Source organism: Alligator mississippiensis, chromosome 5, assembly GCF_030867095.1.
Source record: "Alligator mississippiensis isolate rAllMis1 chromosome 5, rAllMis1, whole genome shotgun sequence".
NCBI lineage: Eukaryota > Metazoa > Chordata > Crocodylia > Alligatoridae > Alligator > Alligator mississippiensis.
In genome coordinates, this window is record NC_081828.1 from 206,900,978 (window position 1) to 206,918,638 (window position 17,661).

A 17,661-nucleotide genomic window follows, 5' to 3' on the forward strand; every position below is an offset into this window, starting at 1 on the left:
TTCCGCTCAGCAATGGTCTCCAGAGTGCACGATCTATTGATGAGAACCAGAAGCAAGAAAATGATTGAAATGTTTTTCTAGGCACTACTTCCTTCACAGCGTTCAAATCTGTATCTCCCCCAGGCATCCAGACTAGGGACCCAAGATGTGGCGCATCGAAAAGCATTGCAATCATTCTCTTCTGGTTCTCCATGCAGTGGCATCCGCATTTGAGGTGCACTTGGATGTAGAGCAGCCAGCTAACCCAAGGCTTCACTTGGCTGTAGTGAAATGTTGCTATTATAGGTCATTTGGATGCCAGCAGCGTGCGCTGCAGGGCCACTACTTTTCTGGGAACCTTCTTCACAAGCAGCTGCTACTTACTCCCTGGCAGTCTCCTCTGTTCATCTGGGTTTTGGAAGTGACACTGTTCACCGCAGTTGGAAGCAGCAGGAGAAAGAAGTCCCACAGCTTTTGTCCTCACCTCTCGCTAATGGATAATGTCTCCTAGCTGTGGCATATGGACACCCGCAGCCTCCCAGGACTAAGCGTGCCTTTCCACCGAAGGTTTGCAGATTCTCTGCCCTCCAGCAGTGGCGCAGCTTGAGAGTTCAGATTTTCCCGCACACGACTCCCACAGTCAAGGTGTTTGAATCTGTAGCCCTTGTAGGGGGGCCCCAGGTAGGGACAAAGTGTGCTACTTCGTACCTGCAAACATCCAGGGAGAGTCCTGCAAACAAATGTTACAACTAAAATGCTGTGTTGAACACACACAGGAGTTTCATCACTTGGACAGCCCAAGGTTCGTGCAGCAGTCACCCCACTAGCAAGAGCCACAGTTATGTCAGAAGGGAGTTTCCTTCCAGAAAGTCCTAAGAACGTAGACAAGAGGAGATCTGGAGATACCACAGACCCCACCAGCAGTCATTCAGACCAAATACATTTTCTAGTGTTTAATAAAGGTAAAAGTACTAGGTGGCCAGTGGGTGGCTCATTGGCAAGGTTATTGTCCTTGTTGCAGTGAGAGGTTCTGGACTCTCTTCTGTGGCCCAATCCTTAATGTTCGTGTGACAACACCGAAGCTCCTAATGCAGCGCCTGCAAGAGAGCCATGTTCCACCTGTGGGTAGCAACCAGTCATCGTGAACAAATACCTCAGATTTAGAAACAAGCTGTTGGAGGAGACTTTAGAGAAACTAGTCATTGAGGATGCAGAGGCCTCCACCTTGTTGGCAGAACTGGTAAATCAAATCACCGCTCAAAGGAAATTCAGGTTGGAGATATTAAGAAGAACCTATTTATGAGGCTGGTCAAGCATTGGACCAGGCACCTAGAGAGGCTGTGCAGTATCCACCCTTGGGAGTTTTGAAAGAGAGGTTGGACAAATACTTCTCTAGAGTGGTTAAGACGGGGATGATCCTGGCCTGAGCAGCGGGCTGGAGTAGATGACCACCTGAGATCCCTTTGAGCCTGAGAAGCTTCTCACAAAAGCCATATATATTTTTTCAATACTTACACAAAATCCACAGACTAGCAAAGGTTAAATGACCTCTTGTATCTAAAGGTCATTAGACCTCTTGTGTCTAAACCCTGTACACTATTTTTTCTTCCCATGTACTCTGCACCCACAATCCTAAATAAATAAATAAATAAATAAATGGTGGTGTCACACATGGGAAAACATACCTATTAGTGCCCTGTCCAGAGGAAAAGATGCATTCACAACTGACCAACTGCTGGAAAAGATTCATAGCTTGTTCAAAACCAAGAAGAGCTTTTGGACCCAATACCAGAGGATTATTGGTTCAGCAGTCAATAAAGGCATTACACTACTTTTACGCCCATTGTTAAATGTGGCAAAGAGCCAAAGAGTCATTGTGTTGGTCGTTTCCTGGCACTTTGTATCGCTGGTGTAATGACTCAGGCCAAAGCCTGGCAGATTTTTGTCTCAAAATACAACCTGAGCTTACAGAACCACTTTCCTGACGCCATGCAAAAGGTGGTGGTGGTCTACATATCTGCTGGTCATTTGGTGACCGTGTGGTATAGATAACACAGAAAAAGCCAGCACAATTCTCACCCTAGGCCAGTGATTATCAACCTTGTCAGCCTTAAGCTGCCCCTGGGAAAATCCCAGCTCTTTTTTTTTGACTATGTAAAAATAGTAGATCGCTGCTTCTGTTGCAGAGAACTCAGGAAGGCCATAACAGGGCAGAGTGCTTTTGACACTATGAATTCCAGTGTGAAATCTCTGGGTTTGTCTTGTGAATCATGCATAGGATCTCATGGCACTCCAGCATGCCAAGATGTCAGAGATTCACTGTCTTAGACCCTTATACTTGCTACAGCTCAGGAAGGTTCACAAAGCAGTATATGCACTTTGGAAGACAAATTTCCATATTAGTCCTTATTGCAAGGCTCCTGTACTAGGAGGAGAGAAATGTCCGTTTCTGCCAATTATACTTCTGTAGTAATAATTAAAACTCCACTTCGCCTTTCCCCTCTCCCTCTGTGAGTCAGCGCTCGCTGCTTCCTATTAGTCAGGAATGAGGGGAGCAGCTGTGCTGCAGAATGAGAAATTTCTTACCTGATCATTTTCTTCTGTTAGCAGCTTCTCTCCTCGCTCAGCTCACCCTGGTGTTCTGGTAAATGACCGGACTGTCGCAATTGAACTGTTCTCCTACCAGCAGCCCTAGATCTATAATTACTTGGACGTTATAATTATGTGTACCAAGTTGTTGTCTGAATGCCAATAATTGCTTGCTGGAGTAGAACTGCAGAGTTGGAAGAACTTCTCCGGTGGCCTGTGCTGAAATGTGGTGCTGACGGCAAGTCCTGGCAGTGGGAGGTGGCCCCCCCATTAGAGAAGAATGAGAAGAGAAGTTGCTAATGAGAAAAAGAATCATCAGGGAAGAAATTTCTCATTTCTGATGTAACAGATCCCAGCCTCTAAGAAAATCTTTACGTCCGTGGAAGCCAGGACATGGGAAGCAGTAAAATGAAGTGGGAAGGCAGCGAAGGAAGAAAAGGGAAGCAGCAAACTTCAAGGATGGAAGAAGGTGCATCAGCCTTTGCAGGGTAATGAAGAGTCAACCAGAGAGTGGCACAGGCTGAAACGCTGAGAACAAGGTGATCATCTAATGTTTGTGTTGGTGGCATTTTCTCCTTTGGGCATGTTGGGAGCCTTGGCCATTTTCAAGGAGCCTACACCAAGCTGTAGCTATAGCAGAATACCCCAAAGCCTGTTTCTGAGTGACCACAAAGTAAACCTTTGTGGCGGTGACAACCAGCTTGGTCAGCAGAGGAAAGGAGCCATCAACACAGCCAGCTAAACCAGTAATAGTTAAACAGAGCACAAGGCCTAAAAGGAGACATTGTAAAAGACCACCTTGAATTAGATAATCCACATACGGTATCATAGCTTTATCTTAAAATGCTAGTGGTAGTGATTGATGTAACCAAATGTATTAAATACTGTTGTTCTCCAGTACCTGTATTTTAGTTAAGTTTCTTGGATGTGTTGTAAAAATAAAGCAGTCCTTGTCAGTAAAAATCTTAAACTGAGGCAACGAGCCAACAGGATGGTGATAAACAGCCTCCTTGGTGGTTGAAGCAAGAAGATAAGAAACTCTCTTCTAGTTTCCCAAGGACACAAATACCAACTAACTGATGCTTTCCAAGGTCACAAGAGAACTGGTTCAGTCCAATCCCAAAAGCTTCAGCAAAACAAGTTTTAAATTAAACCAATCTGAACAGATTTATTAGAATATTAGAATAAAGGTATAGACTAGACAGAAATTTGGAGAACTCGGCAATGTCAAGATGACCTATAGCCAACCTGCTTGCCACCCTCTCTCCCTCTTGTGTCTCCAGCCAGTATAGGTAAGAATCTATATTGTCCTGTCACGGGTGGCCAAATAGACTGGGTAAAGTGTTTGGTTTTGTGTTTTGGGGTGCAAGCAATAATAGGCTTGGCTGTAGACCTGTCTCTTGCCTCTTTTATCAGTAGCCCACTTACCTAGATTACAGGTGAACTTGTAAGACGAGTTATGATCTTGGAAGTGTGGATCTTGAACTCACTACCTGCTGACACACAGGGAAGGGAGTTCCTGATGGAGCAAGCCTTGAATTAGCTGAAATTTTATTTTGCAACAGTGAAATCCAGGCATAGCAGAGGGAAACCATTGGCTGGATAATTAAATCAACACTATGGTATTCATCAAGCTGATAAGCAGGTGTCATTGTGGTGCACGGGGTCAGTACTGACAACAACTGTTCAATAATGACAATGTCACTCTAATGCCCAGGTTCTCCTGAAGTCTGTTGTTTCATCAAAGATCTGCAGGTCTCTTACGGCAGTGAAATCTATTAGTTGCGCCTCAGGTTTCATACTAATCCAGCCACGCTTCAATAATGGGACAGGGGAGAGGTGTCACTGTGGGGGGCTCTAGCTCAACACGGGCCAAGATAAAGAAAGAGGAAGTAGGGAAGGAGGAGGCAGGTTGAGGGAGGGGAAAGGTACTTGGAGAAAGGAAAAGGGAGGATAGTTCTGGAGTCAAGGTGCTGATCAAAACTCAGGAGGTCTGTGTTTGTTACAGATTCCCTTTGTAACTTTGGGCAAGTCCCTTAGCATATCTCTGTGCCTCTGTTCCCTTCTCCCTACAAGCAGCTTTGCAAAACGGCCCGTTTCAATCTCTTTGAACAAAGGTAGCCTAATTAGCACAGGCCAAGTTACTTAGACTTGGTTTGCATCCATCTCTTGCAGTCTGCACTTCTGAACCCCAAGACCAAAGACCACACAGCAATGCTGATTTTATTAAAAAACTGGAATACTTTATTTTAAATGTAGATGCTGTCATGAATCGATGAAATGACATTTGCAATAGTAAGTCTGGGTGAGTCTACACCGATACTAAGGGCGACATCAAGGTGACCCTCAGCTTCCTTTCCTCAGTTTTATCATATCAGACTCTGCACCTTCTAGAAGCATGGTTGCAGACTTCTTGTCTCTCTGTGTGGGGTTGCAGGGTTGCTGTTGGCAGATGTGCTGCACTCAAGGCTTTCAGCAGTGCAGATGAAGTTCAGAATATGCTGCCAAAACAAAAGGGCTCGGAGGACAGCAAGAGTGGGCCCCATCTCTTAGCCAGAAATTCAACAGAGCTTCCAGGGTCAAGCTGGATAACCTCCAGGGACTTGGCTCAGGGGCTTCCAGGATTAAGGGTCCATGTGTATGGGCTGGAGGAGCACCTTATGGTCAGCCCCAGCTATCGGTGCAGACATCACCTGTTTTCAATCCTGCATGATAACTGACAGCAAAAAGTACCTATGGAAAATGTACTAGAACTGCATATTAAAGGAACTAAAATTTAAATATTACAAGTGGCAATTTTCAGGAGATAAAAAGAATCAAAAATATTCCAGATGAGGTGGAATAATTCAAACAGATGGACATTGTGACTTGACGTGCTGCTGCACGTGAAACGTGCAAGGGGAACTTCTGTCTCATCACTGTCGTGACAAAGGGCCACAGAGTTAAAATCTTACCACAATTCAAATTATACAGCTCTAATTATTTCCTCTTACATCAGCACAGTTCAAGGATCCAGGCTAATCTGAGGAGCTGGTGATAAATTGCACTTCTATGAGGGTTGAGATTCTGTAGCCAGACAGCTGCTGCATCTGGCCAGTCCAGTCCAGCCGCCCATCTGAGTCTCCTCAAGCACACAGGTCTGTGGGGCAAAATACTGATGTAACACAATCCAGTTTGTGTCGGGGATAGCAGCCAAGGGCTCCTTGCGAGCCCTCTAGAATCACTTGGAAACCAACAGCTGAAGGTATAGACCCATCTTGGTGAATGGCGTCTCTGGACCACTGGCTTGTCAGCTCTCCAAATGCCATTGCTGAGGAAGGGAGCCATCACAGATAGCCATGGTCACGTACCCTTTATGGCTCAGTGGATCAACAACTTTCATGCACTGCCCCACGGAGACCTGGTAGAGTCGATTGTTCTTCTGGAGAGAAGAGAAAAATGCAACAATAACTACATCGGAGCAGGCAATTATTTTGGGCACAGAGCCGTTTACTGAGTTTTGACAAGCCATCGAGGGCCGCATGACAAGCAGCCAGGGGCAGATAAATATTTATTTTCTAAATTTTTTAGGGGCCCTGTGGGCTGGATAGAATGGCCTGGCAGGCCACATCTGGCCCACCCCTGAACTACATGATACTGGTGCCCCAGGATTGGACTCTATTTTAAAGCCATGCGTGGTTTGGATGGTCACTCAGGTCTATGGGAGTTGCACACTGTACCTACAACAAAGAAAGTGTGCTCAGCTGCAAGCTGGTTGTCCCCTGTACACTGAAGGGCATGGCACAGCATCCTATCACCTGGCTTACAGCACTGGGCCAAAGCCTTAGGGTTTTAGCTTAGATCCCTGAATAGCTTCTGTCTGGACAGAACACTTGAAACATGAGACTCCGCAGTGACATGGCATTAAACAAGCCCCACTCTGCACTCAGGCATGTGCTCAGCTGGCATTTTCCTGTGCATGTACCAGATGCAGCAGCATTAGTGCCTAATGTTCAGGCATCAGAGAAGATGGGCTTCTGGCAAGAGGTAGATCCCACAAGGGGATCAGGTCTAAACCTAGTTAGGTGATTCAGTGGGGCCAGCACAGCGAGACATCAGGGGCTGGACTCTGTACTGAATTCCAGGGCACAAACTGACATCGTTAAACAAAGCAGATCAAGTTGTGCGGGATCACATCTTGCCACAGCAGCTCTGCTTTATTGGGCAAAAGACACATCATCCATTGCTCCACGTTGGGCAGGGGCACAATGTGTACCAACAGGCAACATGTGCCCTTGCCCAGGGATTCATCACGTTCCCCTCTTCCTCCCGCCTCCTAGCTGCAACCCATGTCTCATGCCAACCCATGGCTCATGCAGAGGCCATGGTCAGGGAGGGACCCAAGCATTCCTCAGCACCCTGTGCCTACATGCTGACCCATGCCTCCATGTGAAGCACAGGTAGGCATAAGACTTGGCACTGGTCCTAGCATGGAGGCAAGGGGCTGTGCAGGTCCTGGCATGGAGAAACAGGGTGCCAGGGGGATTCCCTGCCTCCACGCCAGGATTTGCATAGGTGTTTTCCACTTATGAAGACACATCAGTGAACATCCAAGGGTAGGTGTCCATGAGTACAGAACCCTGGATTTTCCTGCTTACAGAGAGGTGCCTGAGATTCCCTGAGAGATGTCTATACAAACAGGAGAAACCGGCAGGTGCTCCAGGGGCTTGAGAGCCCTGATCCTGAGTGGAAATTCCCAAGGTTCACAGGATCAGGCCCCCAGAGCACCTGCCCGAGGCAACTGGAGAGTGCAGGCAGCTCCGGGATGCTCACACTCTCCTGCCATAGAACAAACAGAAGTCCTGACTGCAATAAAGTGGCCCTATTTAACATTGCCTCTATTGCGCCCCAGCACTGTAGGGATGTCCATTTGCTCACTGTCTGTGCCAGTGAAGAAATTCTATGGTGCCAGAAATGTGATGTAAGGTGATGTCTGTCTCTACCCCTCAGTCACACCCAATACTTTCCAGTGATAAGAACAAAGCTACCTTGGGTGAAGAACCTTTACCTCGGCTGCGGATGCGCTGAGAAGGAATCAGTGGGGCTTACAGCCCAGCTCATGACTTGTCTGCATTTGCAGTTCAGATGCCAGAGAAACTCCCTAGCACATGCTGCATCATGGCTTGCACCATTACAGACTGACAAGTTAAACTGAGCCTATTTGCTATTGAAACCAAGTCCCTGGGAGCCCCCTAATGTCACCTTGATCAACGTTTGTCAGCATAGCCCTGGATCTCAACCACAGACACAGATGCACGTAACCCCACTGCAGAGCGCTCACCCCAAATGTCCACTGCTGAGACCCTCCAGAGCCATGGCATTTCATGAGCCGGGGCGGATCTGAGGAGCGAGTTTCTGACACATCCAAGCAGAGGAGATTGTTTAAGATTAGCTCATGATCTTCATTGTACATCCAGATCTGGGAAAAGAAAAGGCAGCCAGTCAGCAAGACCTACTTAGGAAGGGGTGGGGGGGAAACGTGCCATCCAGGCATAGCTTAAGTCCTTCCCACCTGCAAAGTTGTGGCTGGCATACTTTCCTGAGATGCAATCTGCCCCTCTGTGGCTAATTTTCACTTTCCTGCCCACCCAGCTGATGTCACTTTCCAAGCATTTTTCTAAATTAAGCATTTTAAATGAAGCTCTGCTCAGCCTGACAGCTCCTCTTAGGTGGCCAAATTCAGGTTTGAAATCCTGCCTTCACATGCTGCAGATTTGCAGACATCAGAGCTGAATTAATTTAGTGTACTGTCTTCTCCACCCCACAGATCACTGATCCAGGGAGCAGCTCATCTTACTGCAGCAAGATTCCTCAGGCAGGAAGGGACAGCCCAGAGGGACAGTGCCAAAGCGGGACATGGGAGTATGATCTACAGTGAAAAGCCAGGAGAGATGTGAGATGGGATAATCCTAGAGCATGCCTAATTATAAGCTTGGGAGCAGTCCCATGGAAACACAATGATACGGAACCAAAAAAGACAGCATAAAATCCAACTAGGTTCACTGCTCACTAGTCCTCAAAATGCTCATCTAGAGCCCCTCACTGGTTCTACTGCTCTCCTGATGTGCTTGCAGCTGTTTAGCATGGGCAGGAAATGCTCTCTGATGACAAACAGATTAGCAAAGAGTTAATCTTTCAGGATTTCTCTGCCTCAGAAGCCTGGGGTTCTGGCTTATTGATTCAAGCTTTATGTCCTGCTAAACTTTCCCTGCCAGACAGTGCACAGGTGTTTGATTGTCCTGCCAAGGGTAATGTTTCCGGAGAGACAGAGGAAGAATTGTCCTCTTGGTGTTTACCAGGCTCATTTCAATCCTACAGAAAATGCACCTAAAAACCTTGCCAGATCTAGGCTGAAGTGACTTAAACCCAAGTCCCTGGAATGTCAGTGCTGGGAGCAGAGCACAAGACTACAGCTCTGCCCTGTCCGTGGAGACAAGGTAGGCCGTCAGCTGTTACATGATGCTATGATTACATGTCTAGTTTCAGGCAGTCTGAAATTGCTTTGAGTGTGAATCATAGAAAATTAGGGTTGAAAGGAACCTCAAGAAGTCAGCTGGTTAAACCCCCTGCTCAAAGCATCCCCAGTTACATCATCCCACACAAGGCATTGTCTAGCTGGATCTTAAAAACCTCTAAAGATGGAAAGTCCACAAGTTCTCTGGGTAACCTGTTCTGCTGCTTTATTACCCTCCTCATGAAAGGGTGTTTACCTATATCTGAGCCAAACTTCCCCCACTCCAACTTGAGACCATTGCTCCTTGTTCTGTGTGTTTCCCCTTATTCCACCCTTTTTATAGCCTTACAGAAAACTGTGCCGGAAGGGATCTCACAAGGTCAGCTAGCCCATCAGCCTGCCCCCGAGGGAGCGTCAGCTATGCCTAAAGCATTCCCAACAGATTCTTGTCCAACCTGCTTTGATATACATCCCCAGTGAGAGATTCCGCTGCCTCCCTAAATCAGCTAACCCAGTGATTCCCAACCAGGGTGCCAGTTATGGAGGATGCCTTGAGTCTAATGGGGGGGGGGGGGTGCCTTGAGTCTAAAAAGGTGTCCTCCACTGAACTAGCCTTACAGCTAAGCAGCTTTTTTGTTCCTAAGAAATAACTTAAATCTCTATAGGTGTAAAACCATTGCTTCTTGTTTGGGCATGATGCCAAGGGACAAAAAAAAAAGAGTTTATAACCTTCCTCTATGCCATCCCCTCATATTTGAAGAGCGGTGCCATACCTCCCTTCAGTTGGCTTTTCCCTGAACTAAACAAACCCAGTTCTTTCAACATTTCCTCCCAGACCCTGTTTTCCAATCCTCTGATCATTTTTGTTGCTTTCTTCTGGAGAGGCTCCAATTCAGCCATATCTTTCTTAACATTGCATTGCCTTCCCCCAACTCCCTCCCCTGCAAGTGGTACTGGTCTCATACAGTTACCACGTCCTCGCTCGCGGACTACTCTGACAGGTTGGCTTGAGTGCTTTTGCACAAAGTATACAGCTTCACTTTCCTCCACGGAGCATGTTATTACAATTCCTTCCACCACACAGTTGGGCTAGACATACCACCCCCTATGTTAAACCTCTACGAGAAGAGCAGAGGAGCCTGGTCACGTTTTGGCTTGTTAGGAAAGGGGACGGTCCTGTTTCTTCCCTGCTCAGAGATTCTGGAACATGCCCATTGATCTTTCCATTTGTGCAGCTGCTGGCTCCGCTCAGGATGGGGCCAGAATCCACCACTCCAAGGACCTGAATTAGTGCTGTACCAGCCTTGTGTGTTGTGGGCTAATAAAGTTGCCATGTGCCCTCTGCAAACCACATGAAACTAAGTTTTTCTGCCTGCAGGCCAATGTAGATTTTTTTTCTAATGAGTAGTATTTGCTGGGTGCCTTGAGGTGTTTCTTCTTAAGATCCAGAATCCAAAGTCAGATCTTGCCCTAAAAGTGTAATACTCTAAACTTATATGAGAGACAAGGGAAGGAGGAAAGGCGTGTTGCTAACAGGAATCTACAGTGCAGAGCAGCTGAATAATGCAGAGGTCTCTCAGGAAGTCTGTGGTCAAGCCAGGGAGTGAATCAGAAGGATCTAGGCATAAAGCAGACCAGCTGTTCACCTATATGTGCCATCCATTGAGCAAGGAAGACCCTAAGGAAGCAGCTCATCCCTAGAGCTGTACATCTATGTTCTCGTGCAGAGGCAAAACTAGCTCCAAGGAGCAGCCTGAGCCAGCAGCAAACTCAGATGCCCAGAGCACTGGGACAGATCTGAAGGTCTCAAACAAGGTAATTTCAGGCACCATTCACCAAGGAATGAGGGGCATAGGCACACCAACAAGTGACAATGAGGTAAGAGGGGATGTGGATTTTACCAGTCATTCCTTCATAACTAATTCATGAGCTTGATCTGACCCTATGGTACCTGACCTTCAGCAGCTAAATCTTCTGACATTGAGTTATTCTGGAGCAAGAGCTGCATAGTGTATAGTCCCACCCTCCTTTTCTTGGTGTGCCCATCCCCTTGGACTCAGTAGTGCAACACCTAATTTCTATAGACAGCAGGACTCTACAGTCTGTGGCTATGGGAGTCTGGTTCCTTTCTCTCCTCTAATACTTATTCTATGAAAAGTGCAACAGCTTCCACAGATGGGACCAAAACCCACTTGATCATACCTACTCAACCTGTAGTTGGATGCACCCTTCAGAGGCTGAATTCGAGCCCACGCCTCTGAAACTGTTCAAGGGACCTGGGTCTCGCACATCCCATGCTCTAACCATTGTTCTTGAGCAGTGGTGCTCAAACTTTTGGTCCCATGGGCCAGAAGAGTGGTGCATAGCCTGCCTGTGGACTGGATCAGACCCTGGACCCCAGCACCACCACTTCTAACCCCCTTGCATGCTGGGATCAGATTCCAGATTCTGTGCAAAGGGCTTGGAGAACCCCATGGGTCCGCAGATTTGGCCACTGTTTCCATGCGTGCTAAATTTCTGCAGCCACGGGGAGCCCCACAGGCCAAATGACATGATGTGACAAGCTGGGTCTGGCCTATGAGCCATAGGTTGAGCAGCCCTGTTCTAGAGGGTTAGAGGATGCATTCTATGTGTATTTTGCTGTATTTTGTGTGGGGCTGGGAGTGCACACCTCCCAGCTCAGGCCCCACTGAAAACTTATTAGCTCGCAAATCCCACCTAGGTGTAAGGTAGGTACTGAGCAGCTTGGCACTGTCAAGGCTTCAGCGGTTCTGTGCATGTCCAGCTATCTGGGCTTTGAGGGTTTATATTTTGGGAGGAAGCACCTGAGTCCCCTTTGCAAATCCAGCTCTCAATCACTCAACAGGAGAGCTTCAGATCATTTTTCATGGCTCTGAGGACAGAGATGGGAATATCTTGGAATCCAAGTCTACAAAATGACCATCTAACTATAATGCAAGGAAAAGTGGTAAGGGAGTGGAAAGATCTATATTAAGTCCATGTAGGAGGAAGACTGGTTCAGGAAACTTTCCAGCAGCTGTTAGGCCCTTGGTTCCCAGATGCTGGATCCAAGGTTCACTTCCATGATCTTCCCTTGTCTTTGAACACAACAAATTTCACAGAGATTTCACCGCATCTCACTCAGCTCCTGCCTAAGGCAATCCACAGACACAACTATTGTGCAGGAGAACACAACAATTATGGTTTTAAAATACAGAAGTAAGGTGTTAACGATTGCCATAAATGTTTGACAGGGACACATCAGTGGAGTCTTGTAGCATGGGACTTGACTAACGTTTTTACTTTCTGAAGCAGGCTTGTGGTGGTGCTTTCAGGCTGGACTGTGCCTTGAATCTGTTCTGCTAGCCATCTGGGTTGAGGTCCAAGCAATCAGTCATTCACACCTTTATGCTGCAGGTCCAGATTTGCCAAGAGGGGAAAAAAATCCTTCTCAGCCCCACATGGCAACCAGCAAAGCTGAGACGCATGGGGAAAAAAAATTTAAAACCTTGAACTATGAGCTGCAACCTGAGGACTGCACACAGAAATCTAGGTATCACATACCATTATGGGAGAGTCAGAACTCCCCTAAATATGCAACTGAAGGCTGTAAATCTTGCATGGGGTCCATGCATTTCTGTTGGAACCTGTTGGACTTTGAATAGGAAAGTATGCCAGGGTACAGCCCTCAGTTGTGAGTGTGATCTCAGTTATGCTGGTGCATACTACTCTATCAACTCTCCTTGGTCACTTGCATTGATTGACAGCTGTGTCCCAAGATTTCTCCCAGTGTGAATGACAGGGCATCGAGCCCCCTTGAAATCAGACTAAAAATACAAAGGCCACTATGCGTTCTAAGCTCTTCGGTGGATTCTTTTTCTGCACAGTGGTTAGACTTCATACGGCTCACAGTGCTACAATAACACAGTACCCGCTGTATGATTTCCCTGCAACTCTGCGTGAGTTTCACGCTCAGCAAGGATAAAATATCAAATTCAATGCAGTGAAGTCAGGCAAATTAAATTATATCTGACGTTTTTTTTTTTGTCCGGTGAAAACTAAAATCAGCCTCTCAGAATGGGATGTTATTCAGGACATTGTCTCACCTGGATCGCATGATTAAAAGGTGTGTAATTCACTGATTATCACAGTGCCGATTATAATAATATGGTGACAGCTTCCTTTGGGAACTGCAGGCATTACATTAAAATTTGTTCCAACCTCATGGGACTTAGGCTTTCTAACATACCTTTTTAGTTTAGACCCTGTCATAAGAATGAAAGGAAGGCAAGATAAAAGCGGAGGGGAGAAGGGAGAAATAGCAGGAAGCACTGGATCATTATTATTAAACAGAGAAGAATGACAGAGGGGAAAAAAACCCCAAGCAACAGAAGAGAGGGGGTAAGAACTGAGAGAGAAGCAGAGAACGCAAGTTTAAGTAGGAATTGAGAAGACGGTTTATTAGGCAATGAAAAGAAAGTTGGCAATTCCAAGCACGCTGACTAGTGAATTTACTAGGCAGCAACTCTCTAGACCAGGGCTGTCACCTGGCGGCCCACAGACTGTACGTAGCCTGCAAACGTTAATGTGCAGTCCATGGGCTCCCACCTGACCACCATTCTCCCTGTTGTTTCTGCTGCTGTGGTACCGGCTGGGGTCTCTGGGGCAGGGCAGCCCAGCTGGACAGGGCCTGGTAAGCTCACTGCCCTTGCAGGAGGAGGGGAGGGTACGTGTGGGGCTCACAGTAGTGGGGGGGTGGGCTCACATGGCAGAGGCAGCAGCAGTGGAGGGGCTCGTGTTGCTTGAGTAGTAGTGGGGGGGGGAGAGGAGGAATGGCTGGGGGCTCACTCACACACAGCAAGGGCCTTGCACTATCCATCCACACAGCAGCAGCAGTGCAGGGGAGAGGGTGCCCATGTGGCAGCGGGGGGGGCGGTCTCACATGGTGGGGTGGGCTCCTTCTGCCCATCCCCAAAACAGGTATGAGATGGGTATGAGACCCCAGGCTGCTCTGGAGCTACCCAGCCATGCTCTAGCATGACCCTATGCAAACTAACTGACCTTCATTTCACTTCAGCAACTGATTTTAAAAATTCTGGACCATAACATGATTTCTGTTTTCAGATGAGAGGAGCAATAATGACCTGCTGGTTGTTGACTCGCCGAGCTTCAAAGAATGGGAACATAAGGCTCCCACTATTCTGGTGACAGGCTGGTTGGTTGGTACCCAACCAACAATGCTGAACAGTAGCATTTGTCCTTTTAATATTATTAAATGTGTCAGTCTCTGAAGACAGCTGGGTGAGCATCACTCTCACCACAACAGCCTGGCAGGCCTAATAATACAAAGGTCACATCGGGGATCATTGTACATGAAGCAAGGTAGTCTCTGGCAGCCAGGCTCTCCCATCAGGGATGTACACGCTGGAAGCCTTCTGTTCACATTCTTTAATGACCGCAATTTGGAGCCAGGTGTAGGCAAGGTTTCAGCTTGGTTTTCCTCAAGGAAGGCCTCCTTACCCGGCTACTTTTATTTTTGGGTAGTACCTTGTTTTACTACTTATATTTGTTCCATGATCCTATCTCTTTCCTTGAAAAAGAACCACTAACCCCCAACCCTGCTTGTTCATGTGCAGGATAATTTTATCCTGTCTTTGCTCATGACTGTGCTGGAGTATCTTAGCACATAGAGCCTTGTCTTAGAGGCATCACTGAAAGATTGCAGCTTCTAAGAGTGGAGGGATACCCCATGCTATGGCTGCAGAAGAAATATATTATTTACTAGTGCTATTCTCAAGACAGTTCTCAGGCAAACAATTTACTAATTTGGATGAAGCCAAAGGAATTGTTGGGTTGCAATTAGAGTTTAGTTAATTGCTTGTATTCTCCACAGAAATCCAAGCTTTGATGGTGGTCATGCAGAAACACCCCTCCCCTTTCCCAACTGGATCAAATGTACTGACCTGGTGTTTAATGGATTGGCTGACTGCTCTAGACAGGGATGGCCAACCTGTGGCATGGGTACCACAAGTGGCACGGGTTGCCTGTGTGTGGCACATGGTACATCAGTAAGGGAGCGGGGAGCACAGTGGCAGGTAAAGCACGTAGCAGAAAGCAAAGCAGCAGATCACACAGGGAGCATAAGGAAGGAGGTAGAGCAGAAGATCAGGCACAGTACAGGGCTGGGACCAGAAAGCTAATTTGTGACATTCCTACCAAAAAGGTTGGTGCCTCATTGCTCTAGGACTTCTTCCTCTCCACCCCCCTTCATAACAGTTCTTAGTACCTCCTGCAGGATGGCTCTTGCATGTTGGCAAAATAGTCTCTGCTGAAGAAAAGACAGCTGTAAAGGTCCAAGGACTAGATCCACAAAATTAGGCTCTAAGGGTGACATTCTGTTCTGTCGCAGTCATCTAAGTAGCTATTTCATTGCTCATACAGCATTTCAGGCACTCGTGCCAGGGGAATTCTATTCCTGGACATGTAGCAGTGCTCACATGGACAGTTATGGATGACTACATAGTTAAAGCATCATAGAAAAGTAGGGCTGGAAGGGACTTCTAGAGGTCATCTTGTCCAATCCCCTGCCTGAGGTAGGATCATCTCCACCCAAACCATACCATACCAATCCTTGCTTACCTGCTACTAAAACTACAGGCAACCCTGTCACACAATCACAAAGCACAGCACCCTAGCCTGCTACAGGTAAAGCAGGAAGATGACAGTAGCCAATGTTCTGGTGCTGCCATAAAATATGCTCAAGAGACCCAAGGAAGAAGGCCATGCCCCCTGCTAGAGAGGAAGGCAAAAAACCCCACAGTCCATACCAATCTGACAATGGGATAAAACACCTTCCTGATCCTCAGATGTGGCAAACTGGTCAGATCATGAGTGGACGGGCAAGACCCTCTAGTCTGGAACCCCCAGGTCCTAGTCCCAGCAGAAGCACTGGCACAGCACAGTCAACATCCCCAGCCTTGGCTGCAGTCAACGCTGGTCGGCGTCCTGCTCTCTGCAGCTAGAGAGAAACGACATTCTTCCCCACTTCTTTGGCAGCCCTTCAGACATTTGACACCTCTATCATCTCCCTTCTTAAGCATCTTTTCTGTGAGCTGAACATGACTGTTTCCCTCCGTGTTCCTTGTATAGCTTGTCTTCCAACCCATCATTTTTGTCTCCCACCTCTGGAGCCTAACTTCTCCACTTGTGCTTCAAGCTCCTTAATCCTCCTGCCAAGAGCCTCTCAGGCCCCCTGAGCTTCTCGGTGTCATTCTTGGTGCCTACCTGGCCAAGCAGCAAAGGGTAGTGGTCCGAGGGGTGACTTAGCTCAGAGATTGGGGCACTTGTGTAAGACAACAAGATTCTGGATCCCCCTTCCCAGAAAGGGACTTGATCCAGGACTACGCTATTTTTTAACGCAGGCACTAATCACCATGCTACAAGTCACTATTATGTAGTACATTGTCTTCAGCACTCCTTTTCACACTGAACTACTCAGACGGCCAGTTGGAAAGCAGGAGAATAGAGGGCAGAGCAGCTGGGAAGTTGTGAACACCTTTCAGGCTAGAAACTTTTTCTCTAAGCCACCTACCCCTTTCTGGTTTGCATCTTCCTGGCCCCAAGTATCTCCCATAGACTTCCCTATTACGGTTGCCCATGGGCCTAGCTTTAAAAGGAGAGCTGGAGACAGGATTTACTTGTGGTGTGGTAGTTAAGAGCCCCATGTGAAAAAATCCAAAAGTCCCAAGCTCAAACCCCCTTTTGGGAACCTAAATTTCCAGGTGAGTGCCTTGGCCACTCAGGTATCTGGGGGAAAAAGGTGGGTATGTCTTTCTGGTCCTGTTGTTACCAGTCTGCACAACTACATAGCTCTCCACATGCAGCCAGGAACAGGTCTCCTCTGCTCTTGTAAGCATCAAAAAATGCTTTGTGGATGACTAAAAAACTGGCTACTCAGAAAGAATGCAGTATCATTGTAAGTGTCCGAGATCCTCAAAAAACCCCATGTAGCTGCTACCTAACACTTGAGACACCTAAATTCCCAACAAAATGGATTCAAGTATCACCTTCTCCTTTCAGGCATGCTTTCAAAAGTGGCTCACTATTGGCAACACAGGTGTTCAGCATCTACATCACAACTAAGCCTCACCAGGCTCCACAAATGAGGTGGTCCTCTCCCACTCCCCCCAGAGGCTGCATTCTGAGAACACCTAAAGGATCAGGCTCCATGTAAACCAGAAGAAGAGGAACAAGGGGTAGTGGTGGCTTCTTTTGTCTAAGAGCCAAGCAAGGGCCTGAACTACCAAGCTATAAAGTTGTTCTGGGGTAGAGCCTGCTCTGTTTCTCCTGTTAAAACTGTTCCCATTGGCACAGAGGAAGAGAGGGCATTTATACAAGTATAGTTTAGATCTTGGATGTGCCAGAGATCTGCTGCTTTGGATCAGACTCGATTAATTGAGTCTTCTCCACATAGGAGCTGATGCGCACTGTGTATAAGCAGTCAAATACACACCAGCGCGGAAAAAGTGGCAGCCGTGTGCTTTTAAACTAAAGCACCACCAAGGTAACTTAGTTCAAAAGCCCACCACTGCCATTTCCTT

General features: G+C 47.2%; 1 protein-coding gene across 6 annotated transcripts in view; it reads right to left on the bottom strand.

Annotated features, from left to right (window-relative positions):
• Positions 1–4,789: 4,789 nt before the first annotated feature.
• The window catches only part of GALNT11 (polypeptide N-acetylgalactosaminyltransferase 11), a 93,228-nt gene continuing 80,356 nt past the window's right edge, over positions 4,790–17,661 (bottom strand). For all 6 annotated transcript variants that reach the window (XM_059729214.1, XM_059729213.1, XM_014609056.3 and 3 more), the window contains exons 11-12: positions 7,889–8,026; positions 4,790–5,989 (exon numbers count right to left, since the gene is read on the bottom strand). In XM_059729214.1, the coding sequence (XP_059585197.1) occupies positions 5,858–5,989; positions 7,889–8,026 (270 nt within the window). In that variant the 3' untranslated portion in view covers positions 4,790–5,857. The remainder of the gene's footprint in view (positions 5,990–7,888; positions 8,027–17,661) is intronic.